We start from the raw sequence: 27,520 nt of genomic DNA on the forward strand, positions 1-27,520 counted from the left end.
GAGGAAGAGTTTTGTTTATTCTGATGGTCTTAGGATTCAGCCTCCAAATAATTTAAAAAGTAATGATTTCAGTTTAGGAGCAATAACTTAACATTATAAAATGAATATTAGATAAAGTTGCAGACATTAAAATTAATATTTCTTGAATATCTACATGAATTTGTTACTTGATTAGCAGAAATGTCTCTAAGTGGCCTAGAGCATAACTACATTTGGTTCATCTGGTTTTAGATGTTTTTTGAAATTAAAAAAAGTAGCTAGCAGTCTAGTATGTTTGCAGAAGACTCCAAAGGCATAACTGCTGTTATGGTCCAGCCACAACAGATGCATGGCTTCTAGGCCCCAAGTTCAAGAAGATAATCTCCACGCTACCAGAAATGGCTTTTCAGAAAGGTATTTACAGGGTATTGTGATACAGAATTCCTGGTGTGCTGGTTGCCCGTACAGCCTTTTCCATTAGTCTGCTTGTGGAGAGATTCAAGAAAGCACTTGATGTCATCACCATACAGGTTGATGGAATTATTCAGTAGTTAAGTATCCATTGTATGAAGAAGTAAAATAAAAAAACAAAGACTTGCTCTGATGCAAGAAGACAATTAAGGTTTTACAAGGTAACATTGGGTTGAAGCAGTATCTACAGCTGTTACTCCACCTCCTGGAGAGATGTGGTTCTGAGCAAGTGATGCTGAATTACCATTATAATAAAGACTTCTGCTTTTTCTTATCAGCTAGTATTGGAGGCCTATTTTCTTGCATTTGTTCTGACTTCTGTGGATGCTTTCTGTCTCTTCTCTTGATTATACTTTCATCAACTCTGTGTACATCTCTTTGTCAATCTTAATTTTATCTGTTTTTTGAATCTTGTTGCTAAAGTGACAAATACTTGTATGAACTGAAATAATAAATTTTATAATAAATAATAAAATAATAAATAATATATATAATAAAACAACGGTTACTTGCTAAGAAAATACATTTTAAGTAAGCATAAGAACTGTATTTCTTCTATGTTTGTACAGCCCCAGCCACTGAGTGGAGATTCCAGACTGCTCACAATCTGCTGTAAGTAGTATGCAGGAACAAAGCAGTTACCCCCCTAATGAATAACTTCAGCAGAGATGGAAAAATAAACCAGAATTTTGTCAATGAATTTCAACAAGACAGACAAACATGGCAGCCTCATTTGTGGTACTGCACACTGTACTTACACAGGTGCTTTATGTAAGTTAAATATTAATGCACCCTGAAGAACATGTATAGAAAGGAAGCTTCTATTCAAGAGCTGTTTTTATAAAATTGGTTTATATATAAACAGGCTTAGTGCTGTATTTATTCCAGTTAAAACCTATGCGATGAGTAATGAAATCATCTAGCACAGATTGCCAAAAGGCAAGGTGAAATAACACATGAGCATCAAAACCCAGAGTTTGCATCTTAATAGCTCGTTTGTCCTCTTACCTACATTAAACTGTTATTCTTTTTACTTTAAAAAAATAAATAAATTAATTAGTGCTAGCGATTTAACCCCAGATCTTAATTCTAGTGAGTAGGAATCATCTTCTTTCACTAGCAGAGAAAAGTAGGTGCTGTTGAAACTCAGTGGTATTGGCACAGCTACCATGTGGAGATGTTTTTATTTCTCTGGTGGGTGTTACTTCAACACTTGTAAGCCACACAAAGTCAGTACATGAAAACTGTCTCAGTGCTGTTGCCGTGAACAAGTTTTAGCTGCATTTCTTGTATTACTCATGTGCATAACATGCTGACTATTGTATCTTCTTTAGTCTTGGCACTTTGATGGAATCCTCTTCAACTCTTCTTGAAATATCAATTCCAAGGGGAGCTCTAGAAAATCAAGTGACCCGTATGTTAAAAGGTAAGTAGTGCTATTGCTGTGGCAGGATGACTGTACCCTGTACTCAGATGTGCAGATTCACAGACCTTGTGTACCATCAGATTGGGAAATTCCCAATAGTATGTTTAGTAAATGCTGCCCAATTCCCAAATGCTGAGGATTGGGCAGCATTTTCACAAATTCCTCACTCGTAAGACTGTGAAAATGCTCTGAGCCTGTGCCCAAAAACATCTCTAGAATGGGGAGTTGTCTACATTTTCAGCTGTTCCTAACTCACGAAGGTCTGTGAATTCACAGCTATCTTTTGGGGATGTTATTTTCAGGTTCTGATTTGAGCTGATAAATAATTGTATATTCCAGTAATGAACGCAAGACGCATTAGAGATTGACAGGTATTTTTCTCTGATAATTGTATGGTATATATAGTTACAGCAAAGATAACTTAGTATTTTATTCATTGAGTTATATTTTTTTTTTATATATATAAAAGCATTCTTTTTTGAAAACAATATTTTACCATTTCTTATGTGAAAATGGTAAAACTTCCATCCTGAAACCCTCCAATTGTGTGTTTTCATGGCCCTGGAAAAGGCACAAACTGGATAACAACTGAAGAGTTTAAGACCAGCTGGTACTTGTAACATACTGCCAATTCAAAACAATACCTGGTGCTTTGGTCAGTCCTAAGCCCAGGGTCTACTTGAATCCCGAAAACAAGCCATATTTAACAGGCTATTAAAAAATTATGTCACACGTGAATTTTTAATGTAAAATCATCTGATGATCAGAGGGCTGTCCCCCTGGGGCTCTTCAGCCTGGAGAAGGCTCTGGGAAGACCTTACAGCAGCCTTCCAGTACCTGAAGGGGCCTACAGGAATGCTGGGGAGGGACTTCTTATAAGGGCAGGTAGTGACAGGAAGAGTTGGCTTTAAACTGAAAGAGGGTAGATTTAGACCATCCATTAGGAAGACTTTCTTCACTGTGAAAGTGATGAGACACAGGAACAGGTTGCCCAGAGAGGCTGTGGATGCTCCCTCCCTGGAAGCATTCAAGGCCAGACTGGATGAGGCTGTGAGCAACCTGGTCCAGAGGGAGGTGCCCTTGCCTACTGCAGGGGGTTGGAACGAGATGATCTTAAAGGCCTCTTCCAATCCAAACCATTCTATGATTATGAAAACACAGTTTGACTCAGAGCATTTAGGTTTATGACTGCAACAACTAAGAAGCTAGGGAGAGTGTACTATTTAGCTTGCTCCTGCTTTCCGCGCTACCACAGTAACAGTAAATACATAAAACTTTATGATGTATGGTGATTCAAATCTCTGACTCAAAACAAACTTAAATGCTGAAGATAATAGAATCATTGAATGGTTTGTGTTGGAAGGGACCTCAAAGAGCATCCAGTTCCAACCCTCTGCTGTGAGCAGGATTGCCAACCACTAAATTGAGCACCAGATCAGGCTGCCCAGGGCCCAGTCCAATCTGGCCTCGAACACCTCCAGAGATGGGGCATTCACAGCCTCTGTGGGAACTAGTCCAGTGACTCACCACCTCTTTGAGTAAAGAATTTTCACCTAACATCTAATCTAAATTCTACCTCTTTTAGTTTAAAGCTATTCCCCCTTATCCCATCGCTAGCAGATCATGTAAAAAGCTGCTCTCCCTCCTATTAATAAGCTTCCTTTGAGTACTGGAAGAGGATGACATGTACTTAACAACTACATAGAAAAGGAAGTGATGGTAACCTTTAAAGCTTATTTGCCCTCTAGAGACATTCCTTGTCACTTTGTGCTAGCCTGTGCTTCCACTTTCACTGAGTACAGTGAATTAATGAAGAGAAAGACTGAATGAACTGAGTCACTTACTTTGGTTCATAGCGGATGCCATCAGTGCTGTACAAAACACCACATCCTGCGTGCAACCTTTCAATGCCATTCCTAAGCAAGAAAGCAATTATGTACAATGTCATAACTCTCTGAATTTATAAATATATGGTTTAGTTACCATATACAGAAATGCCTGATGCTGATTATTTTAAAGAATGTTATAGAAACACACAAAGAAAACCAGCCCTTACCACGCAATCATAACACCATTATCAGTGCACAGTCTTGGAGGAGGAGACAGAAAAGCAAAACCATTTGCACTTGCCAGAGTTTGCAGGCCTTTTCTGATATACTGATTACTTGCAACCCCTCCTGATACGACCTAACAGCAGTTTTAAGTAGGGGAAAAAAAAGAAAAAAGGTATTAACTCAAAAGAAAGACCTCCTAGGTGAAACTAAATTAGCATCCTATCTAAAAAACAAATACATCAGGTAAAGTTTTGAAGACTGCAATAAAAAAAAAAAAAAGTTTTTTCAAGCTAAAGCCATTTTTGAAGACTGAAACCTATCAGAAAAGAATGTGAGTGTATTATGGCTAAAAACTATTCCTGAGTGAAAGCATGGTATAAATAGAACAGCTATGAAGTACTGGGCTGCCCTAGATCAAACTGTCTGACATGAGCTGTTAGAAAAGGTCAGGTTAGTTGGTGTGAAAATCCCCTTCTAGCTTAAACCCTAACTATGAAAGATGTCATATAAATACCTGAAATTAAAATTACTTTAATCCTTGTATTCTAGCTAAGTTTAATACATACTGACATCTATGTTATCTGTCAGTATGATTAGTTCTGTCACAGGGAATAGTACAGGGAAATCTGCATCCTGAATGACATTGCATTTAAATATGAAAAGCAACGTGCAAAATGATACAAAAATGATGTGTACCCACCAGAGTTGCAGTTTTTGGTAGTAAAATGCTATTTTTTAAGCAGAAAAGCATGGCTCGGTGTGTCCGCTGGATAATATGAGCAGCCACTACATGCTGTACAGCTGCAGCAATGTCCTTAACGCAGGACAGGAGTTCACCCTCTTGAATACCTACAAAAATGTATGATTAGATGGGTTTTCCTGTGTATAGCTCATGAAGTACATGGGTCGTATCTGACTTGAAAAATACCTTCTTCTTTTTCTTTCTGAATAATGGATTTGTTGACAAGGCTCTGAAGTCCAGAAAAAGAAAAATGACAGTTACGATACTGCTGCATGGGAAGTCTGAATGTGTACCTTTGCCAGTCTCCAGTTTGAGCTAGGTGCTCTATTGCCTTCCCCCCAGCCATGCCGTGGCACTCTGGGTGCTTTATTAAAGAGAGCCTTCTTGCTACCTAAGGAGAAAATAGAGAAAATAGTTACAGGAGGACTTAATGTAGTTCTCTGCATCATTTTATGCAATCAGCATACAGGTTTTTTTTTTGCTACAGCAATGAGAAATGCAATTCCAGAACAAGTTGAGAAGCAGGACCAGCAGATTTTGCAGGAAATGTTGATTAGACCTCAGACTCTCATACTGTATTACTAGGTAAAGGAGAGCGAAGTTGTTTTCAGCTTTGAGCCATTTCCCATTCCAGCCCTCCTCTTTCAATGCATGAGCACAAATATAATTTGTTTAAAAAATATGCTTGTCTGAAAACAAAATTGGAAGTGCCTGATTTTATAGAATGCACTCAGTAACCCAAGCAGTACAGACTGTCAAAGCCAAATCGGGCTTTTCAAACTACTAAAAGAACAAATAACAACAAAACAGCTAGTAAAAAGTGTTTTAATATATATTGTTTTAGGTTTGGCAGTATCCTTTAAAATACTACTATTGATCTTATCAAGTTAATACAACTCATTTGTATAATGGTTCTCATCAAACCTTCCGTTACCAGCTTTGGTTATGTTATCTATTTGCTAAAAATACAATTAATAAGCTAGTTAGTACTGGTACTACCAAAGTGCATAGATGTCTAATAGCCTCTTGCATCTTAAATTTATGGTATTTCAAAACAGACAAATGTAAAGCTCCTGTCACGTTATACTGCTGTACTCAGGCTAATGCTAAGACTATGCTTAAGTAGCTTAACTGCAATAGAAGGAAAACAAGTAGATTCACATGTGCGTTGAAATATTACCTTATCCAGCATGTCACCTGGTGCTATATCTATGGTCTGTCCAAGCAGAAGGAAATCTGAAACTCCTCGTGCTACTGCCAAGATGCAGTGACCTCCGGAGAGTAAAAGAACTAAGAAGGGAAATTCCACTTGCTCTGTCAGTCTGATGGTAAGTGCGTGAGCCTCCATGTGATGAATGGGTATGAAAGGCTTCTGGTACCTGTCCACCAGCTGTAAGCTGTACTGCAGTCCCACCGCCAGGCTCAGCGCAAGTCCTGGTTTCACTGTAGTTGCAATAGCAGCAAGTTCATCTACAGAAACTCCGCTGGCACTAAGTGCTTCCTTTACTACTTGCTGGATGTTTTCTCTGTGAAGCTGTTGTGCTACATGAGGAATTATTCCACCTGCTCTAGTTAGAAACAAGTAATTGTAATATATGAGCGTTTCATAACACAATCACAACAATAGCTTTTTCAACATCTTGTAAACTTGCCCCACCCAGCCCTTTTTTTTTTTTTTTTTTTTTAGTATGTTTTCAAATGCCTTGTTTAGTCTAAATGACACAAACTCTACCTGTGTACTGAATGGAGCATAATTATCACTGGGACATAAGGAAAGAATCCAACTTTCCCTTGCTTGGCATGCATTCCTCTTAAATCTGCTACTCATAAAACTACCTCTATGCCATTCCAAAGCAATGGCTGAAACTGAACACAGCCTTCCACTTTCCAGTTGATGTACTTATCAAACAATGCCTAAGTCTGATTAATTTTCACCTAACTGAAAATATTTTGTGCTTTTAGTAGTGCCACTGTAGTGTTTAACCAAAATTGATGAAGAATTTGTGTACTTTTGTGGAAAGAAATTAGTACAAGAAGATGTAACTTAATAAATGCACAGCATTTCTTTCCACAGCCTTGCGGAGTGAGCTGGAGACAAAGAAAGACGGTCTTTGTAGGAGAGATAATGGCCTTAAGTTGTGCCAGGGGTGGCTCAGATTGGGTATTAGGAAATGCTTCTTCGCAGGAGTGGTGAGGAGCACAGGCTGTGCGGGGAGGTGGTGGGGTCGCTGTCCCTGGAGGTGTTCGTGGAAAGGGTGGATGTGGCACTGAGGGACAGGGTTAGTGAGCACAGTGGGGATGGGCTGATGGCTGGACTTAGAGGACTTTGGTGATTGTGCGATACCCTCTTCACATCAATTTTCCTGAGACGCTTTCATACTGAAGCTATCACAGATAACAGTGGCGAGACTACCAAGCACCTGCAGCCACAACCACGGCTGCATAAGAAGGATGCTATGAGCTGTATGCGCTTACTTCAGGTGCACCTCCTTTTGGCTCTGCAGCGCTTCTCCCAGCACCCTGCCCGCCTCGTCCAGCACCGCCGCGCCCGTGTCATCGCAGCTGGTTTCGATGCCCAGCACAAGTCTCGGGGGCCTCGCACAGCGCGTGGAGCTGCTGCTCAGCCACGCAGCCGAGCTGTGCCTCGCAGGCTGCAGGAGGCGCGTGGCCGCGCCGCTCATTGGCAGCAGTTGGTCTCGTGCTGATGTCTGGAAAGGAGCTGTACAACTGATCGTCACAGAGGGGTTTCCAAGTACGTACTGTTACAGAACTCAAGTGAATTAGCTGATTAGAAATAGAATACACCAGGTTGAGTCAACATCCCTGGATGTGCTTGAAAACCGTTTGGATGCGGTGCTCGGGGAAGTGGTTTAGCAGAGGGTTGTAAGAGCTAGGGTGCTATGGTAAGGACGTGGTTGGACTCGTTGATCTTTAAGGTGTTTTCCAACCTGAGCGAGACTACGAATTATTCTGGAATACCCCGCGGTTTTTAAGAGCTTAACAAGAACTGGCGTTGTTGTGGGAGGAGACGGGGACCCATGGCAGTGCTTTACCTGAGGACGATGCCTTCGGGATCTGCCCCGCCTACCGCAGCCCCGAGGAAGGGAACTCTTCGCACCGCGATCGCCTCGCGTCGCTGCCTCCGTAGCCCGATTCCTGCCTGCGATGAGCTTTACCTTCGAGTGTTCCTCGTGCTATTTCGCTGCCCACAGCCTGTTTTTAAGAGCCTGCAAACTGTGCACGGCGCACTAACAGCTACAACGTGGGAGGACTCAGCCCGGGGCAGTTTGGCAGCCGTAACCGCAGCCTTCCCGCCGTCCCCGGCCGCCATCACGGGGCGGGGCAGATCCCGGAAGTGACGCTGCGCGGTTCCGTGGCGGCGCCGCCATCTTTGTGCCGGAAGGTAGCGCGCCCCCTGCCGGCAGCACGGCTCCCCTCCGCCACCCGCGTCACCGCCACCCGTGCAACGGGGGGTGTTTTACACAAACGCTGTTGAGCGCTGAGGTAAACCGTGTAAGGGATGTCAGTAAGAAGGAGCCAGCTCAGGCTTCATTGCACAAAGAAGGAGTTATTTACTTCCAATAAATCAGAAAAGTCGCGCTTTTTGAACAGCGTCTTCATCACACGTTGGTAAATTATCCCGGCAGGAAAACAAACATTTTTCCTTCTCTCCCCTCCCAGCAACCAGCAGACAAAGCGAGCCTTCCGCCAGCTCCGAGCTGCCCGTGTCCGGCAGCCGTGGGGCAGGCAGGCAGGCACAGCAGCTCTGCACCTCCTCCCGTCCGCCGCCAGGGCAGCTCACGTGGGTCACGCACCGCTGCCGTTCCCGCACGTCTCCGTGCAAGTCCTTCCTGTTTTCTTCTGAAAACTCTACGCGGTCCGGCCGTGTCATCTGTCTCTCCACCTGCTGCTAGCACCGCTTCTGTTCTGACCTATTATCTGTGCAGAATTTCTCTTATTCCTCTCACTTGTTCTATGGTGTAGCTGCTTCTCCTTGGTGCAGGGCTCAGCAAGTCCCAATTACAGATAGAAAAGTCAATGTTCTGTTAGCAAACTGAAATAAACACAACAGTGGCAGCTTGCAAAAGCATACCTAAACTGAGCTATCGAGTGCACGTAGCAATCCCTGAGCCGACAGTTATGGACTTTCTCCAGTCTCTGTGACAAAAATGACAAGGACAGATAAGGCATGAATCATACCATCCCTTTTTACCAACTGTCATGGTATTTACTGAGACAATCTTGCATAATGCAGTAACAAACACACCCGTTCACAATCCACAGAGCAGGAACCAGCTACTTTCACCTATCTACAAAGTGTTGCCGGTCCTTTGAATGGAGGCTGCTGGATTTATACAGTAAGTTACCATTTGCGTCACGGCTGCCTGGCGCTGGTGAAACATTGCTCCCCATTTCAGCAGTTATTCATACCTCCCTTACCTGCCTCAGCCAGACCTACATCTACTTGTAGTGCTGATCACACCGTAGAGCTGGGCCTGCCTTCAACTTCAGGAAATCTCCCATCTATAAGTTTCCTATCCACATTTCGGTATTTGAAGGCATCTTAGAAACTCAACTTTCGCCCCAGACAGTGCTGCAAGGAAGTAGTAATTGTATCTCAGATGTAAATGCATCTCTCATTGAATACAATTAGATAACAGCGGATTATTCGTTTCCTTTGCCCAAGAAGCGGAGTCTGTGTCAGGATCAGTCAGCATCACACCTTCTGTCTAGTATTTATTGATGCCAAAGATTCGAACACCGTGCAATTGTGGCAGCTTGGGGATAAGCACTGTCAGAAGAGAGGTGGTGTTGAAGATAAAGTGTGTCGGATCATACTTCGTGTAGAAACTCGCCAGGAAGTACCTGCAGGAGAAAAGAGAGCAAGCTTAATTGCTGACAGCCTTATCCACAAACACACCAACAAAGCATGGCTGGAAAAAGATGCTACAGTGATCAGCTTTATTTTACCCGTTAACCATGGATGTGTTCTTGTATTAAATACCTCATCTTAGGTTCTAGGATGTTATACAACAGTATTGTAGACTAAGTATCTTCTTCCAATACTCCTCAAAGTGCTAAGAAACAACTCTACAGAAGTGTCACAGCAGTGTGTTGTTTTCCCTACAGCAAACAGGGAACATTTATTCAGCTTCTTAGGTGTGTGAAGAGTTGTGTGCAAGTGCTGTAATACAGCATTCCTACAGGAAACTATCTTTGAAGAAAGAAGATTTTTTTTTGAGCAGTTACACGTTTTTATTCCCATTTCTTTCTGACGTAAGACAACTTCCTATGCAGAATACTGTGTCTTCCCTCTCACCCCTCAGCCCTGCCAAGCAAGCAGGAAAAACAGAATGATTTTTTAGAACTGGATATTAAATACATATCAGATTTCTTTCTGTTACGCAACCATACTTTTGTCAACAGAAACAGGTGGTGCAGAATTTCCAATCAGTCTATTTACATAACTAGTGTAAACAGAAGGCAATCTGTAATAGCCTGGATCCCCTTCGGTGAGGACTGCCGCATTCCTCGCAAATGACAAGTTACAGAACGGTTAGCAATTACTGCAAAGTAATGGACATGCACTAACAGACTATTAGCTTAGCTTTTCAATATTTACGACTTCACCGTCTTCTTCTAAAGAACTTCAAGAGTTGATAGGTTTTCTCACAAGGTTTCTAATATTTAAAACCCATTCCATTAATAACTATTCACAAACTTCAACTCCAGTACTTTGAATTAGTGTTGCAAACTGCAGGAAGATTGTTGACTATGCGGCCTGTAAATAAGTACTCCCTAGATACAAGCAAAAAAAAAGAAAAGTAAATTGCAACTCATTTAATGGAGGCTTTTGAAGCCATGGTTTTGTGACTCACTTCACTCGTGATATAGTTTAGAACTCACAGAATTATAGGAGAGATTGTGAAGAATTTTCTTGAAGATGTAAATTGTACTCCATAATCCAGTTGTTCCCAGTGTGTCAGGAGCCTCGCTTTCCCCTGATCAGGTGTTTCAAAAGGAGTCCCCTTTACTGCATGCAAGAAGACATACGTTCCCTGGAGGAAAATAAAGGAATACATTGGTACCTTTAGCTATTACGTAATTGCTACATTGTTCAATGCATTGCAAGACAGACAAACAAACAAAACAAAAAAGAGTAAATGAATTATCTAAAAGAGCTGCTAACCTGAAATAACAAATTATAGGAGAGCAAAGAAGAGCCAAGAAGTGCTTTGCTTGAAGTTACAGTCAGTGGCACATTTTGCATTAAAGCCAAAGTCTACGTGAGGCACAACGCAATGCTTCCTCGTCTACATTAGATGGCAAAGATCACATGAAGCCAACAGAATTTACACAAGCACTGTAGCAAGTTCTGGGCTGATGATTTATGTTACTGCTTTCCTAGCACAGTATGAAATTGAGTTATGAGGCAGAGTTTGCACAAAGTAGAAATCTACAGCTGGTGAATACTGGCAATATTACAAGAACTTCCAAAAGCTTCCTCAACTTCCCACTAGCTTCAGATGCTTGGAAGCTGAATACCAGCAACCTATGGAATACCATCTGTCCCTCTCCTTAACCATGTTGGTTTCTTTGTTACTGTCTGATGGAAAGATGCCATGGCTAGGCTGTTCTGAAAGATGAAGTAGCAGCTGTCAATTCCAGATAGGAGAGCCCAGTTTCAACAAATGAGCAAAGCTTCCAATTTTAACAATCATTTGTCTTTTATCTGCCAACTCCAAGCAAGAGTCTCTACCAGAAAATATCAAAGAGTTCAGCATTCTTCCAGGTGCATTCACTTCTCATGCACAGAGATGGAAAGCTTTATCCAGAAACAAAATCTCGCTTTTCTGAAGTCTTATGAAGGAGGTGAAAGCTGACCAAGCATCTGTTTTTGAAACAGCCTCTTGCCTGGAGGTCTACTGGAGAATTATTTTGCTTAATTAATTATCTGATTCATGCTTTTTCCAGCACCTCAATTTTAATAACAACAAAGGCACTTTCAGGACATCCAAATGCTTACTCCACATTTCATTTTGCACTGATACATGCAGAAAGAACCCAACCTAAACCCTAAAATTGCTTTTAATGTCAGCTAAAAGTTTTCTACATTCAAAGATAAATATATAATTTTAAACAAAAAGTGCCATTTAAATGCTTCAATACCCAAAGTACAGTTTAAATCCATCTTCTGCATTCCACTAGAAAACAACTTGGCAAGTGCATGCTATCATCCCTGCTGTCATTACAGCAACCTACATGAATAGCACCATGGGGAGAAGAGAGAGAGAGATTTTCAAGATCTTCTGTAAGCAAAAGCCTCTGGAAGCTAAAGTCATAATTCATATCACAACCCACTAAATAAGAAATGGTTTCAGGGCTTGACCCAATGTGATTGAGATCTTCCCAAATACAGTGTTATGGTTTTTTTCCATGTCGTGCATAGGACAGAGTTCTGCGCTGAACTCAGTCAGCTAAAATTTGTCTGATTCGACTAGAAATTGAAGCAAGAAAAAGAACACAAATGCTTTTGTCTAAGGAAAAGTATCATCTAAAGCACTGAAATGAAACATGTTGAGATACAAACAGGTTTATACAGAAACATTAAAAGATAATACTCTTTTTAAATATGACATTCAGTGGATTAATGAATAAGAAATAGCTCAAAGCCCTCATGTTTAAATCCAAAGCGATCCTCTATCACTCCTCCTCCCCAAATGAGCCAACCCATTCAACAGTGGCTAAGCCACATACAGGTGTTTTTGGTTTCAGTATCCACACAGCCCAGCTATTCCTCTTTTCGCCTGCTTTTAAAATCAAGCATTTGTGAACAACTCTTTCAACAAGAGCGGGTACTCACCAGGTTGTGAATCACATTTGTTAAAGTCCATGCGACAGGGACACTAAAGAAAGGAATGCTGAGCAGGACGATGTGAAGCAGGCCGATTCCAAGCGTGTACGTCAGCCACATCCCACGGCTGCTCATCACCCGCGTGTTTGGATTCACCTCGCTGTGGGCAACTCCGACATTCATTTTTACCCTACAGAACAGAACTGTTCCTAAAGTGAGACTACTGTATTGTAGAGGTATCTAATACACGCAGCTCCAAACTAGGAAAGAGGCTGGTTTCAAGAAGTAGGTCTGGAATGAACGCTGCACACAAGCTAAGGCATACCTCAAGAGCTTCAAGTGAAGTGCGACTTATAAAGAAATCAAGACAAAAGGGCTGTTGGGGCTGTTTGTTCACAAAGAAACAACCAAGCAAATACAAACACCACCAGGTCTGCCACAACAGGGATGATGTGGGATTAGTGAACTGTGCTGTCACAAGGGCAAGGTGTAAACCAGCAAGGACACCAATCTTTGTAACTTTTATCCCTTCAGTTCCTTTCTTCTGCCACTAATGTCAACTGTGCTTTCCCAGTTCTCATCAAACAGTTTTCCCTCACCTCACTCACGTTAAGGCTATTTGGGAATTTTGCATATACTGCCTGCCCGGCAACCTGTTGCTAGGAAGACTGAATTTATTCCTACTTTTTTCGTAGCATGAGATCAGATCTCAGATTTCCATCCCCTGCAGGTTTTGGAACTCTTACCCTGCTGTTTTTATCTGATGATAGCCAAAGGCTCAGAAGGTTTCTACTTGACAGACGTACGCAAACACACACAAGGCAATTTCTAACCGCAATTTTCTTTAGGAGATCAGCCTGGTGAACTACAATTTGTATTAAGTACTAGAAAGAAGTTTGCTTCATTTCATGAAACATAAATAGTCATTTCAACATAAATAGTCATTTCATGACTATTTGTAAACATTTACAGACTGGGATGGAGAATTGTTAACTGCCTTCTGAATCAGTTGACAGGAACATTAACTAGCAAAAATAATTGGCTTATTTTTTTGTTAAGTAAGTTTGTTCCTAGTATTTATTCAGTATTGCAGAGCACCGTCATATCTGTAACACCACAGATTAATGCACTATGATGTGTGTATTATGTGTGTAAAACATGTATTAACAGTAGTTGGTAACATGAAAACAGATGAGAGGAGCCTGAAATGGAACTGTGGCGATGCCAATTATAATCTCCCTTTGTTGCAAAGCATTTCATAGTTAGTCAGTATTGTATTTCGATACGATGAACCTATTTTTTCCTCAGCATCTCTCAGTTAATCAGCTGGACATGTTCTTCATCTACTGCATTCCTGTGTTTTCTTTCCTATTGCCAGAAACGCAGCTGTATTTTGGCTTAAGAAATTGGAACCAACTTCTCTACTTCCACCAGACGGTCTCATTCCAGGCCCCTACAAACATATCTCTGCGTCCAAACACACCTGCGCACCCAAGACTGCCACAGCACAGCTGCTTTGCAGGGCAGCAGGCTCCAGCCGCAGGGTAGGAAGCGCGTGCTGCTACGTGATGTGCGTGGAATCGGCAGAAAGGTGAGAAGGCGTGAGGCGATGCTGCCGTGCCAAACGGGACACGAGCAGAAAGCATCTCACAGCCTGTCCTCTCACCTCACCGCGGACTTTTAGACACAGCGTGACAGAACAGCCCGGCTTGCTGCGGTGCCCCGTCCGTGGGGGTGCCCAAAGCCTGGGGCCGGTCGGGCTGCGAGCTCCCTTCCAACCCAGCCGTTCTGTCGTTCCACGTCCCGCAAGTCGGGCTCTCTGGACGAAGGCCCGCAGCAAACCCGGCGACCCGCTCTCACACGCCGACAGCGCACAGCCAAAACCCGACCTCCGATCCCGCAGGTCGGGAGCACCGCGACACGGACGGCCCCGGCTCGCCGCCCCGCCGCCCCCGCGAGCGCAGAAGAACGGCCCCGGCTCCCGGCTCCCGCCCGCCGCCACCGGCCGCGCGCAGCCGACGGCCCGCGTCCATCCCGCCCGTCCCGGGCGCCTCCCCACCTTTCCGGCGCTGCGGGAACTCCGCCGCCCGTTCTCCGACCGCGGCCGCCGAGGATGAGAAGCGCGGCAGCAGGTAGTGCCGGGCGGCCGCCCCGTGGGCAGGGCTCCGCGCGGGGAGGGGCCGGGCCGGGCCGCGCCGCCCACGGGGCAGCGGGACGCGCAGGTACGGGGGGCTGCGGGGTCGGGAGGGGCGCGGCGGGGTCGGGCGGGCTGTGGGCCGGGGATGGGGGAAGGCGGAGGAGGAAGAGAAGAAGGAAGAAGAGAAGGGCGCTTCTCGGAGCGCGGGCGCTGCCGCCTCCCTTGCCGCTGGGCCTAGGCCCGGGCCTGCAGCCGCTGGGCGGAGCGCGGTGCGGGCGGGAAGGGCCTCTGTGTGGGGCAGGGCGCGGGCTGGGGATGCGGCGGGGGTTTGCCTCTTTTCTAACACGGGCGGCTGAAAATGAGCACGAGCGTAGTGAGTTCTGCCTGTCGGAACGCAGCGTGCAGCCGGACAAACCTGGAGATTCGTCACCCCATCTTGCCCTCATGCTGCGGGCGTTCCGAGCTCGCACGTGCGTGTTTCTATGTTTATTTTCCTGTTTCCGACACGGCGAGCCCCAGAAGTGGTACCCGAGAGGCAGCGGGCGTGGATGTGCGCTACTCACGCCCGCTGACGGCGAGGTTTGGGACCGGGAACGGGCTCAGAGCCGCTTCCTTCCTCTAAGCCCTGCATCGCGAACAGCTCATAGAGCGTTTGGCTCTGTGATCTGCGGTGTTGTTGTTTTCAGCTCCTCCCTCCCCTTTGTCAGCATCTTTTCACGGAGATACCCGACTCCAGGCTGGCTCTTGTCAATAAATCATCAAACATTTTGCGCAGGAGTCCTTTGTGACATGTGGATGTGTGCAGAAGTTGTGTGAGTGATTAATGCTGGCCTTTATTCAGCAACACACCTCATCCTGTGTTCCTTCTCTTTGTTTGGTGGAAAACTGATTTGTCAGATCATTTTGCCACATCTGAAGGGCAAATTCTCTTTGGAATGTAAGTACTATGTATAAAAAGAAAAATTCTGCAGCTGTTCTCAGAAAAGCGCTCGTTCAAACACTGTAGGTTGAGTTTATTTGTTTTGCCCAAGTAGCCGTGTATGTGCTTGGCCCTTTATGTCAAGTTGTGCTTCTGAGAAGGCTCTCCAGGCAGAGAAGTGCTGTGTGCTTGCTGTGCCAGCGACACAGACCCTGCAGGATAGTCCTGCTCTGGGGGCTGGCTGCAGTGCCCTGCCTGCACACCTTCCTGCTATCCTGGCTGGGTCTGCTCCATTCCTCCCCACGTGCTCATAGCCTCAGGCTGGATGCTGGCTGTGCAGTCGGAGGACCAGTCAGACTGTCCTCCACTAGGTTGCTTGAACGGATGCAACAGGAGCCCCATGCTGTGGGCTTTGTTTGCCTTTCAGTACAAATTCAAATGTTTGCCTTCCATGTCTCACACTAGGGGGCTGTTGGATACAAAAGGGAGGTACTCCGTGAAGGTCAGGGTGGTATAGTGCTCAAATCGTTCTTGAGATGCAAAGAGCTGGTCATGCTCTTTCTGCCACCTTTCTCATATGTGTGAAAAACTGTGGTTGAGTTCTTTGTGTCATACTAGGAGGATCACCGAAGACTTCAGTTGGAGATTGGTTAATTAGGCCTATGTACGTACTTAATGTTTAATACCTGCAAAAATTTGCAGATCCACTTGCCATCTTCATGGCAGTATTACTATGTGTAACACAGCTGGAATTTTGTGGCCCTTTGTAAGTGTTTCCATTGAGAAGAGCATCTCTATTGTCTTATTATAATATGGGGCATCTTTATTTTCACGTGGAATACACAGGAATAAAGTGATCTGCCTGAGGGCATGCAGTAAGTCTGGTAAGAAAGGTAAGGTTACAATGCAGAAGATTTGGCTTTTTCTCCTCATTGCCAAGAGGTCACAATGCCAGCTAATGCATCTTTTTCTCACTGTGCTGTCCCCACCTTCTTCCTCAGCCCCACAGAAAGAGGTCAAGTTTCTTGAATTTTTGGCTGCTGGGAACTGTATGCAGAACACAGCAGAGCTGAGCTCAGAAATTTCAAAAGCAGGGAAAAAATAACGCCAGGAGTTTGGGAAAAAAATAGTGAAGATTCAAAATCCTTAGATTTTGTCATCAGTGCTAGAATTAGACATGGTACAGATAGATACACTGCCTGAAGATGTTTCTGATTAGTACTGTGGGTTACCACGCAGCCTGTCTTTTCTATTACAATCACAAGAGCATAACCACTTGTCATAGTAGTTTTGAGGAATGGCTTGGTAAATGTGGGGTTATATTGTTTTGCTGTTTTGCTCAGTGTATCTCTGAATTCTTGAACTTTTTGGAGGGTAGAAGTTTAGTCTGCTTCAGAAAGTATTTTCTGTTCTGGACTTTGGTATACTGTTCCTTCTACAAGTCAAACTGCCATTGGCTGCAGAGGAAGCACTGTCCAAATGAGTGTTTGCAACATTACCCTTCAGCCTTAATGTTATGTTTCACATATTTAGAAGTGTGTATTTGTAATGTGCCTTTTCCATTCCATTTCTTGTATCTTTCTATGCAGCTTCTCTAATTCCACTATGAAGCAGCTGTCAGCAGAAACTGTTCGTCTGCTTTCGAGTTCTCAAGTGATTACATCAGTTGTCAATGTGGTGAAGGAGCTGATAGAAAACTCCTTGGATGCCTGTGCCACAACTATTGACATTAGACTGGTAAGGCCCCTCTCCTTCTTGTACACTCGTGTATGAAAGGAGGGGCTGGGAAAGTTGTTCCTCTGCCAGTGTATTTTTCACCACATTGCTGTGGTGTGAGAGAACTTAGTGTTCTTTATAAGTATCTGTTTTAACCTCAAACAAAAATAGTCCAAAATCAGTTCCCTGATAAGTCAGGAGACGGGCTTACAGGAGTTGACCTGCAGGTGAGGTATTCCTCAGAAGCCATTGTAGTGGCAAGGTATAGGTTGAAGTCTGGACAGGTTTGTATCCTTGCTAACTTGATTAACCAAACTCCGATGGGTGACGTTATTTAGTGTCTTTGCCTGATGTGTCAGCCAGCTTTTACACAAGACAGGGAAACATGTGAGCTTGTAGTATAGCTTTAGATAATGTGATATTGCTTCCATTACAATATAAACCCAGTCATTTGATTAAAAATTGAACTGTGGCCAGGGCATTACGTGATATCTATTTGTTAATTTTAACCTCCACTGCGTTGCTATTAGAAAGACAAACACCCTGGAACCTGCTTTGTTAGCAGCAGGGTCAGCTACCTCAGTAGCATGACTGTGCAGTAAGCATATGGAATCATACTTTTATTCTTGATGAGATGTCCTGGGTTTGGGTGGAAGTATGCTGGAACCTGCTCCTCTTTACTAGGAGTGCAGAGACTGCACAGGCATCAGTCTTATCAATTTCCCCGACTGAGCTCTGGCAACAGGAATTCATGAGAATAATCTTTAAAGTCTGATTTATACCTGCATGTTCTAATTTAATAGAGTAGATGAGCAACAGCCTTTGTTGTTATTTAGAGCAGAATTAGGAAGTAGGGATCTCAGCTACAGGTTTGTTAGTGTTACATGAAGTGGCTGTTGTAAAAGGCAGACAGTTATTTCTGCTTCTCTTTCCCAGTGCAGAAAGTGGAAGCTTTAATTCTTACACCCCTCTCAGAGGAAGTTTAGCTCAGGATGAAAAGTTTCACTCAACAGCCGATCCATCTGGCTGCCTGAAAAGTGAAGACCTAAAACGACATGCTTGGCAATGCTAGGCCTTTCTGCCTTTCGTGATCTGTTCATCTTGCTAATGCTGAAGACCAGTGAGAAAAGTGGATTGTTTGTGCCATTTTAACAAGCTGAATTGATCTGAATTGATTTGCAGAGAGTTGTGGTGGAGCACTGGAGCAGGCTGCCCAGAGAGGTGGTGGATGCCCCGTCCCTCAAGGCATTCAAGGACAGGCTGGACCAGTCTCTGAGCAACCCAATCTAGTGTAAATGTCCCTTTTCATTGCAGGGGAGTTGGACCAGATGACCTTGAAAGGTCCCTTCCAACTCAAATGATTTTACTGTTGCATGATTCCATGATTTCTAATGGGTAGCAGAGATGGGACCATGAAGCTGTGATTAAAAGAACAGGGAGTTGCATGTCTTGGCAGCAGTGATCTCTTAGAGTAACTTAAAGATCTTACAGCATCATGTGGTATTTAGGCCATTTAGCATGAGAGAGTGGTGTTACAGAGTACAGAGTTTTAACACTGTAATATTTAAAGAAAATGTGCCTGAGTATAAGTGAATAATATTGGGATTGAAATGGGAATTTGTTCAGTAACATTTTGATTCAAGTTGAAGAAGACAAATCTGCTCACTCTTTTTTCCGAAGCAGACAAATGGCATGGTTGTAAAAATTAAAATGGAACACAGTCGTCTGTAGTAAAATGCAGAAACTGTGCATTGTAGCATACTGCAGCAGAGTAGGAGATTTTCTATGTCTTGACATGATTTTATGCCCAGTTTGGGTATATTATGGTTTCCATGTTGTTTTCCAGCAGGAGCTTGGTTCAAATATTAGCAAAAACGTTGTTTTTCAATCTGAACGTAATCTGAACATAGCACCATTGATTAACATGGAATGGAAAACATCTCCGCATTTGTAGTGCATATCAACTAAATGTTGCAGTTCTCAGCCTACCTCAGAAGCTTTTGATGTCTCGTAGCACAGACTGTGTGCGAATACACGTATTCTCTGTAGTTCGTTTTGCATTGCATTCATTTTTCTTTGAGAAGTAACCTGTAAGTACGTTACGTTTTCCTCAACTGCCTCCAGGCTGTGTCCAGGTGGAGCAACATGGCGAGTTTGTTTAATCAGTCATCTCATCCTTTGAGATGGCCCATCGTGTGCTCTGCACAGCATCAGTGGGCTATGGAAACATGGGAACCCCTCAGTTGAGACATTTTTTGAAAGCAAACCAGTTGTATGATTGCCACAACGTACCACACGCTACAGCACGCTTTTCTGGATGGTAGATCATAATCTTTTCAAAGAGCCACACGTGGCTTCTGGGAAAGAAGTTGGCTTAGTGGTCCTGCAGTTCTGCTCACTTTCTCCTCCTGCTTGTGATTTTTTTTCTCTTTTTTGGATGTCATTTCTATGTGCGGGTTGTAGTGTTGCTGGAAGGAAGCATTTGTTTGCTGTGTCTGAGTTTGAGATGTTGGAGAATCTGAAGTTCATCTTTATCTGATCTCCTAATTGCCTGGGTTGTTGGAGTTTTATCTGCTTATGCAGATGTTTATTGAAATGAGAAGTAATCACGTATACTGAAATATTGAAAGAGAAGCACTGCTTGCAGTTGCTTTGTTTGTGCCTTAATGCATTACTTTAGCAGTGCGTTACTGTTGTTTTTTTTATATTAGGAGAATTATGGGTTTGACAAAATAGAAGTAAGAGACAATGGCAATGGCATCAAGGTTGCTGATGTTCCTGTTATGGCAGTTAAACACTACACCTCAAAAATAAACTCTTCTGAAGATCTTGAGAGGTTGACAACATATGGTTTCCGTGGGGAAGCGCTGGGATCAATTTGTTGCGTATCAGAGGTGAGTGACTGGACTGCTGTGTTGTGATTTGCATGCATCTGTGAAAGTTTTAATAAATATCACTGCAAGGTCTTTAAACTGTTCTGGCAGCCACTGCGAACTTGTTTTTGAAACAGTCTGGTTTGTGTGTGCTGTCTTTCCCCACCCCTAAGTCATATCATAAGGGTTAGGAAGCAATATAGATTTCTTGTTAGTGTCCTGCATACTGTCATACTGGTTATACCAGTGCTGCATTTGTTTTCCTCAGCAAGAATTCATCAGAGACAGTTTGCTTAGTGTTTCCTGTCTTTTTATGTCATATCAGCATATAGATATGTGATTCCTTGGAATGATGCTTTGCCCCCCCCTTAGTGTTATGATGTCTAACAGCTTGGCTGAGTTTGCTACTTGAACTGAGCTAACTCAGAATAAGCAGCAGCAGATGGTGGCCAGGAGATATCACTTCAGGACGCTGATGGCCCACATAGCTGCAGTTCTAGTAAGGATTTTCAGCCTTGATGTTATCTAAGTGATCAACAGTCATGGGATCTTGTTGCAGTCCATATTGTTCCTTGACATGCATGTGACTGCAGTTGCACAAACAGTTGTCTTTATGAGTAAACAGGACCTGCTCCCTGGCCTACCTGAGTCTGATCCATATATCTGTGTTAACAGGGCTGGCATTGACAGTGTACTGATATTTAAGATTTAACTTGTAGACTAAAAGGAAGCTGGTTCAAAACCGTCTGAGAGATGTGAACACGCAGCATCTACCTGTTCCATGGTTCTCTGCCTTTCTGTCTTTGTACCGAGACAAGGTCAAGTTTGGACTTGTCTCCCAAGGATCAGATACTGCAGGAAAATACTGAGATCACTGTCTGATGGGAACTGTCAGCTCTCGAGGTCGGGAGAGGTGTCAGAGGGTGAGAGAGTCAGCCTCCTTGCTACCTTGGGCTACATTCACGTTGCACTAAGCGGGAGTGGGTTGCGTGTTTGGATGGAGGTTTCCAAAGAGGCTTTCAGAAGTGGTGGTGTGCTGGCAGATGATGATAGATCTCAGTGGTCCTGATGAGTTGTCAGGGCAGGATGCCATCTGTACCGAGCATTTAATCAGCCTGTGTTGCATTTCATAAGATACAGGAGTAGGTCTGACTGGTCTATGAAGTACTATAGTAGGTATTTCGTTAATGTGGGGATCAGTAATTATGTTAATGAAACGCTCCTGGCGTTAATTGCATTCTGCCTACCCAAACTGCCCCCTGAAGTTTCAGTTAAGAGGTACATTACTACCAGCCCATAACTAGACCTGTAATATTGTTGTTTCCAAGTAATCAATTACTGTTTTTCTCTCCAGAGGCATGGCTGAATTCAGAGTGATTCATATGAGGAAACTGAAATAAACCCAAACATCCCGAAGCTCTCTTTGAGTTACAGCCTTTATATCTCCCGGGTGCTTAAAGCATAGCGGTGCTTTGTTCAAAGTATTGATAGCTGAACTCACAGAGCTGGAACTTTGTTGAACTACTGGACTGTAACTGGTCTTACTAAAGATGATCTATGTCTTACCTTAGCAGTTTACAAAACATAGGGCTTCACGATTGCCAGATACACTGGGTGTGGAAGATTAATACGCTCTTTGATAGCACTTACGTTTGTGTAACCTCACCTGAATTTAAGAAGCTGTCACAGTATGTCGTCTCTTGAAGGCTGAAAATGCAAAATTATCAGTTGACTTAGTTGTTTGTTTAAGTTGTGTTTAGAGTAGAAGACAAAAGAAGTATGTGTTGTAGGTATTAGGAGCAGCTTATACTGTGTAGCATTGTGATGGAAATGTGTAGCTTTTGACTAAGTGGGAAAATGAGTGATAATGCAGAATGTTTTCTGTGACTAAGAAACACCTGAAGGAGAAGAATTTTATAAACTAATTACATGTAGTTGTGGTGACTGAAATAATATGCTGTTAAGAGTGATAGCAAAGCTTATCTAAGCTCATTCTGATCTTTTTGAATCCTTCATTAACATGATTTTATTATTATTGTTCACAGGTTTTGGTCACAACAAAGACAGCTGATGATGATATTAGCACTCAGTATGTTTTGGATAGTAATGGGCATGTAACTTCCCAAAAGCCTTCCCATCTTGGCCAAGGTAGGATATTGTGTTCTACATTGCGTTGTGATAAGGATTTTGTTTCTTTGGGGCTCTGTTTGATGTCAAAATATCTGTGCTGTATTTAGAGGCTGTGTATGAGATCTTGGCAGCTGTGAACATTTCTTGCTTATGTCTATCAGCCAAGAATGTGTTGTTAGAATGAGAAATAACATCTCAGAAGTTGCCTTAGATAGTAATTTTAAACTAGTTTTGCCTTATCTGACTTTCTTCTTCAAGCCAACAGAGTGAAAATAAAAAAGCTGTAAAAATTCTGGAGGGAGAGAGTTGCCCTACTCCTATGTGAGGGAGTACCTGGGAGCAGCATGGCCAACCCAGTAAAGTCGTGTCTCCAGAAATTCGTGTGTGCGAAAGATCAAGGTTGCTGTCACCTCTCAAGTGGCCTTAGTGTTCAGACGTGGTGTGGGTTTGGGGTTGCACTGGTCTTTCTTTGTAGTCTGGTCAGCTATTTGTTGCCCCGTAAGGCCACGCTGTATCCTTGCTTTCACACTCTTAACAGACCTGTGTTCAAAGAAGAGGTCATTGCTCCTTTCTTGTGATTAAGGTGGACCTATGAGAAAGCAGTTGCTGCTCTCCTCTATCTAACAATACATCTGTTACCATCCTTAGCACATTCTGGTTGAGCCTCGGAAGCTCCTTGTCAGTATTCTGTCCCGTGATGGGTGCAGTGCCTTGTAAATGCAGAGCAAAGCCTGCCTGCCAGACCTGGCTCTTGGTCAGCTGGCTGGCAGCAGGGAGCCCTTGACTCAGAAAAAGCTGCCTAGGGCTAGTTAATGGGCAACTCTTGTAGAAGGAGCTGAATCTGAAAACTCTACAATGTAGACAGTTAGTTTTAACGAGAGAATCTTTTTAAGATTCAGGCTGTAGTGTTTTCCACAGCTAGAGAGCCCCTTATGGAGCCTGTGAATTGCATGGCTTTGTGTTCTGTCAAGATTGTTTAATGATTGGTATTGAAAAATGATTTCCATGGCATCTCTTCAGTACTTTGCAATATCTTTGTAGGGTAAGAATTTGCATGATCATATTGGTAGATTAATACCCCTCTTCTCACCACGTATATGCCTTGAACAGAGGCACCTGGCTTTTAAGGCATACCCTAATGGGAATGCCAGCAAAAGACCTTAATGGAGCTCAACGTTCCTTTGCTTCTAGATGTGTCTAATTGGTTTCTGAGTTTGTTAACTTTCACTAATAAAGCGGTTAACTTAACGTGCACTCAAAGAGTCTTTGGCTTTAATTAATGGCCGATTCTAAGTACTCTCAACGTGTACAAATGAATGCTTATAGCTGCAATCATAACTCTAGACAAAGGAGGGGAATCCAAGCTTACGTTGGTACTTATTTTCATGAGGTGACTGCTAATTGATATTTCTTTTCCTTAAGCTAATTTCATCTAGTGATCTGATTTGGTGTAGCTAGTTTTATTTGCATGCAGTGGTATACAGACAGGGCTCTTCAAGAATACACGAAGTTTCCTTGCTATCCAGATGGTGGTATGCTTTCAGTATAATGTCTGCTTGTTTTTTCGTCACCTGCCGTAGGTACAACGGTAACAGTCCTCAAGCTGTTTAAGAATCTTCCTGTGAGAAAACAGTTTTACTCAACAAAAAAAAAATGTAAGGAAGAACTGAAAAAAGTCCAGGACCTCCTGATAGCATATGGCATCATAAAGCCAGAACTGAGAATAACCTTTGTACATAATAAGGTAATAATCGTTATTTCTCTGTCAGCTCTGTTAAGGATCTTTTTCTGATGAATTTGTGCAATTAATATAATACGTAAAATACTTCAACCCTAGGAATTATCTTTCATCATAGATTAGTTTGGGACTTTTGCTTCTTTCTTCGTTCTGTATTTGTGTGTTTCAGGATGGTTACAGATTTTTATCTTAAAAATTTCTAAGACTCAGGCTCAGATCTGCCCTTTGGTCTGCTCCAGCAGATACTGTGGATAAATGTATGAAGTATAAATGTTGTCTCTTACACTAGTAGTTTAAGCTAATTGAGCCAGTTGTTTGCTTTTGAGGGGGAGATCAAATTTGGAGGCTTCTTGGGGACTGCTTTGGCTTCATGGGTGACTGAACAGTCATTGAAACATACAGCTACAGAAATGACATGTTGGGTGATCTCCTGTACCTGGCCCTTAATTGCACGTAGCTCATTTTATTGGCTGTGCTCCTACTTTTGAAACATGGGAGGAAAGGTAGGCTAATGAATTCTTGAATTGCTACAAAGTAGAGAGTGACATCTCCTGGCCAGACCCCTCAGCAATTCTTTCCCTCTTTAGACTACTTTTGTTTTTGACCCTCTTATTTTCCATATCTATTAATCCGTTTGAAGCAGCTTCTCTTTACTACCAAACATTCACAGTTGAGTTCCCTCTCAGTGGAAATGATGAGTGCTGCCGTGCTTTCTTAAAAAGACAACAGGTTGTCTGCCTGTGCCTGGAGTTGTCTAACATGCTCTGATGGCATGTATATATATGTACTTCTACATATCTCTAAATGTAGATATTGTGAAGAAAAAAAAAAAAAAAAAAACAAAAAGCCAGCTTTGCAGCTACTGAATTTGTATTCCAAAGCTCAGTGACTACTTTCAGTCTTATTGCATTGAGACTACAGAAAGTTTGAAACCACAGACTGCAAGGTTTTGCGCTTCTTAGGTTTCGTTAAGCACTCTGACTTATCTAGCAATGCTTCACGAAGTTGGTGTTAAGTATTGGTTAAAAAAAACTAATTTTGGATGTAATTGGTGGTGTGGCTTTTCCCTCTTTGATGGGTGTGGTGAAATTTTTCTGTGGTTAAGCTGACGCTTTTGTGTCTTAGTACAATACATCAACCTCTTTTTTCCGTGTTTGACTACAGTTTATCTTCTATCACACATCTGAAGTTTGACATGCTGTATTGAGGAAACATCTTTTTTATTGTAGAATGTGGTTACTCAGTTGACTTTCTTGAACTTGTATGGGAACTGCTGAGTCACGGCCTGAGCCTCTGATTGATCACCTGAGGTGAGCCATGAATCAGCCAGAGGAGCACAGGTGAAGGCAATTCACCTGCGCTGCCGGAAGGGGTGGAGCCAGGCTGCACCCCTCCTGGACCTATTTAAGAGCTGGCTACAGTGGGGAAGGATCTCTCCTGGGGATCCCTTCCTCTGGTGCTTTCTGTAGGTAAGCCTTCCATTTATTCTCCTTATTTTCATAGTTTATTTTGCCTAACTCTCTTGTGATTATAACATCTTAATATCCATTGATTACACACTTGGCAAGCCAGGCAGGCCAAATATGCTAAAATTTACATCATGTCTTTTCTTTGTAATTTCTATAAATGGGTCAAGGGGGAGAACAATACTCCTCTAGAGAAAATGATTCCAGGGCAGATCCCAGGATTTGAGGGATCCCCCTATTGTGAGTTAGCAGTTATCATTGAAAAGTGGTGTCTCTTACGTGTTATGGGCAATATCTCCCCATATCGTATGGCGGACTACTTTCAAGGACTTATCGAGGATGTGCTCATCACTAAAGAAAGACAACTAGCTGCTTCCATAGTGGCATGGCCACTACTGAGTGCCTTAAATCATGCGGATATAAGAAATAATACTTTAGAGACTGAAAATCAACTTTTGAAAGATCGCATTGAAAAACTGGAGCATGAACTTGGCAATTAAGTTGGTTATTAAGGCTGTGGGATTCTGGGGCAGAAAGTGTCTTGGTGAGTGGCCCAGAAATAGCCAAGTTGGCCACCATGACTGTCCATCCTGCTCTCAGGTGATCAGAGGCTCAGGCCGTGACTCAGCAGTTCCCATACAAACTACAAATCTATTGCATGGTTGATACAGATTTTATATGTTCCCAGCTGTTTGGAAATTCTTGTTGATGCACACAGAGATGTTTGTGCCTCTGTTCTACCAATCCATCCTATTGCTGCTAATGAAGAAAGAGTGCAGCCAATGTCCTCCAGACTGTCTTGGTTATGTTGAAGGTGATGGTTGTGAAATGCATTATAGGGATGTTTTGTCATCAGGTTATCTCTGTACACATACAAACATTTTGTTCAGATTCTGAAAGTGGAAAGTATTTTTAACAGTTGAAATTGTACGTTGAAGTAGAGGAAAGCAGCAAGCTGAAAATGAGAATGTTTAGGAGGGAAGAATAGTGATGAGGATGTACGCTGTGAGGGCCTGTGGTTGTGATCATGTGAACAAATGAATCGCTCTGTTTGCCCGTCCTCTTTGCTTCAGAGGTAGATTCTTCAATGCCAAGTTTGGTAGAATGAATCAGTACAGATGCTACCTGCAGGCAGCATGTGTTCATTGTAATGACAGAGATGTTGCACTGCTGCCCTTATGTGTGTTTAACTTATTCACACAAAAAAAAAAAAAACAAAAAGAGAAGCTGCTCAGATTGGTTTAAACACAAGAGGTCGCTCAGTAGCTGTTGTTGAGCTGGGAGAATCAGAGGCCCAAAACATGATATAGGAAACTTTGGTTTGTCTGCGCACGTGTAACTGCTTTAAAATAGTCTGAAAAGTATAAAAACCAAACAAAAACAGGAAAAAAACACCCTTTGAATACACATGCTTGTATTCCTACTGCTACTGTCCTTTCTTGCAAAATAAAACCTGCCAATTGCACCATACCTTTTCAGAAATTTGAACTGCTGTGATTTAGGTGCATAACATTCAACAGGTCGACATGCATTTGTTTTGCCCTTATATAGCATGTGAATTTTAATTCTTTTTCCTTCAGATGATAAGTGCTTTTGTCATTAGCATTATTAAGTCAAATTGGAAGGTGCTTTTCCCTTAACAGTCCTATAGGGTATGTATGCTAGGATGCACTACTGAATGGGATTGCCTGTGATTTTTTTGTTTAAATTGTGATTTTTTTGGCAGTGCCTGTTGTATTTCTGTTTGATGTGCGCTTGGAAAATGAATTGCCTTTTTCAAATAGCTTTGTTTGTCATGGAGCTCATGGGTTACGTATTAGTTTTAAAAAATGTGTATGTCCAGTTATTCAAACGAGTTCCTAGAATCTCAGATTCCTGAGGCTGAGCCAATACTTTCTGCTGCATTAGAAGATGATAGACGTCAGGAGTAAGATCAGGTTCCAAGACTTAAAAGAGCAAAGAGGTAGCAGAGATATTAGGTACTGCAGAAGGAGATGAGGAAAGATGGTTTGAA

General features: G+C 42.8%; 3 protein-coding genes across 6 annotated transcripts in view; 1 reads left to right on the plus strand and 2 right to left on the minus strand.

Annotated features, from left to right (window-relative positions):
* Positions 1 to 1,603: 1,603 nt before the first annotated feature.
* On the minus strand, positions 1,604 to 8,010 carry OSGEPL1 (O-sialoglycoprotein endopeptidase like 1). Of its 2 annotated transcripts, none has more exons than XM_042822189.1 (8): positions 7,726 to 8,010; positions 7,148 to 7,391; positions 5,853 to 6,240; positions 4,859 to 5,063; positions 4,631 to 4,779; positions 3,933 to 4,063; positions 3,721 to 3,792; positions 1,604 to 1,845 (listed from the first exon to the last, which is right to left on the minus strand). In XM_042822189.1, exons 2-8 carry the CDS (start codon positions 7,351 to 7,353, stop codon positions 1,767 to 1,769), a joined length of 1,230 nt encoding a protein of 409 aa, XP_042678123.1. In that variant the 5' UTR covers positions 7,354 to 7,391; positions 7,726 to 8,010; the 3' UTR covers positions 1,604 to 1,766. The 2 variants fall into 2 exon arrangements, with proteins under 2 accessions (XP_042678123.1, XP_042678124.1); XM_042822190.1 differs by having other exon boundaries at positions 7,148 to 7,456.
* Positions 8,011 to 9,373: 1,363 nt separating this feature from the next.
* On the minus strand, positions 9,374 to 14,674 carry ORMDL1 (ORMDL sphingolipid biosynthesis regulator 1). Of its 2 annotated transcripts, none has more exons than XM_042822662.1 (4): positions 14,587 to 14,674; positions 12,537 to 12,717; positions 10,580 to 10,731; positions 9,374 to 9,538 (listed from the first exon to the last, which is right to left on the minus strand). In XM_042822662.1, exons 2-4 carry the CDS (start codon positions 12,708 to 12,710, stop codon positions 9,403 to 9,405), a joined length of 462 nt encoding a protein of 153 aa, XP_042678596.1. In that variant the 5' UTR covers positions 12,711 to 12,717; positions 14,587 to 14,674; the 3' UTR covers positions 9,374 to 9,402. The 2 variants fall into 2 exon arrangements, with proteins under 2 accessions (XP_042678596.1, XP_042678595.1); XM_042822661.1 differs by having other exon boundaries at positions 12,537 to 12,730.
* A 35-nt stretch (positions 14,675 to 14,709) lies between these two features.
* PMS1 (PMS1 homolog 1, mismatch repair system component) overlaps positions 14,710 to 27,520 on the plus strand; it is a 42,037-nt gene continuing 29,226 nt past the window's right edge. For both annotated transcript variants that reach the window (XM_042822179.1, XM_042822180.1), the window contains exons 1-5: positions 14,710 to 14,749; positions 17,173 to 17,320; positions 20,011 to 20,193; positions 22,218 to 22,320; positions 23,883 to 24,046. In XM_042822179.1, the coding sequence (XP_042678113.1) occupies positions 17,189 to 17,320; positions 20,011 to 20,193; positions 22,218 to 22,320; positions 23,883 to 24,046 (582 nt within the window). In that variant the 5' untranslated portion in view covers positions 14,710 to 14,749; positions 17,173 to 17,188. The remainder of the gene's footprint in view (positions 14,750 to 17,172; positions 17,321 to 20,010; positions 20,194 to 22,217; positions 22,321 to 23,882; positions 24,047 to 27,520) is intronic.

Source organism: Centrocercus urophasianus, unplaced genomic scaffold (genome assembly GCF_019232065.1).
Source record: "Centrocercus urophasianus isolate 14NV4802_14NV808 unplaced genomic scaffold, USGS_Curo_1.0 seq_20, whole genome shotgun sequence".
In the NCBI taxonomy this organism is placed as follows: Eukaryota; Metazoa; Chordata; class Aves; order Galliformes; family Phasianidae; genus Centrocercus; species Centrocercus urophasianus.

Excerpts from the sequence above, each read along its gene's own strand:
- OSGEPL1 (XM_042822189.1), bottom strand. The coding sequence starts at position 7,353 with ATGAGCGGCGCGGCCACGCGCCTCCTGCAGCCTGCGAGGCACAGCTCG. Across the intron at positions 5,064-5,852 it reads CAGGTGACATGCTGGATAAG|GTAGCAAGAAGGCTCTCTTT; the intron begins GTAATATTTCAA and ends TTTTCTCCTTAG. Across the intron at positions 4,780-4,858 it reads TCAGAAAGAAAAAGAAGAAG|GTATTCAAGAGGGTGAACTC; the intron begins GTATTTTTCAAG and ends ACATTTTTGTAG.
- ORMDL1 (XM_042822662.1), bottom strand. The coding sequence starts at position 12,710 with ATGAATGTCGGAGTTGCCCACAGCGAGGTGAATCCAAACACGCGGGTG. Across the intron at positions 10,732-12,536 it reads CAAATGTGATTCACAACCTG|GGAACGTATGTCTTCTTGCA; the intron begins GTGAGTACCCGC and ends ATTTTCCTCCAG. Across the intron at positions 9,539-10,579 it reads ACAATCTCTCCTATAATTCT|GTACTTCCTGGCGAGTTTCT; the intron begins GTGAGTTCTAAA and ends TTTCTCCTGCAG.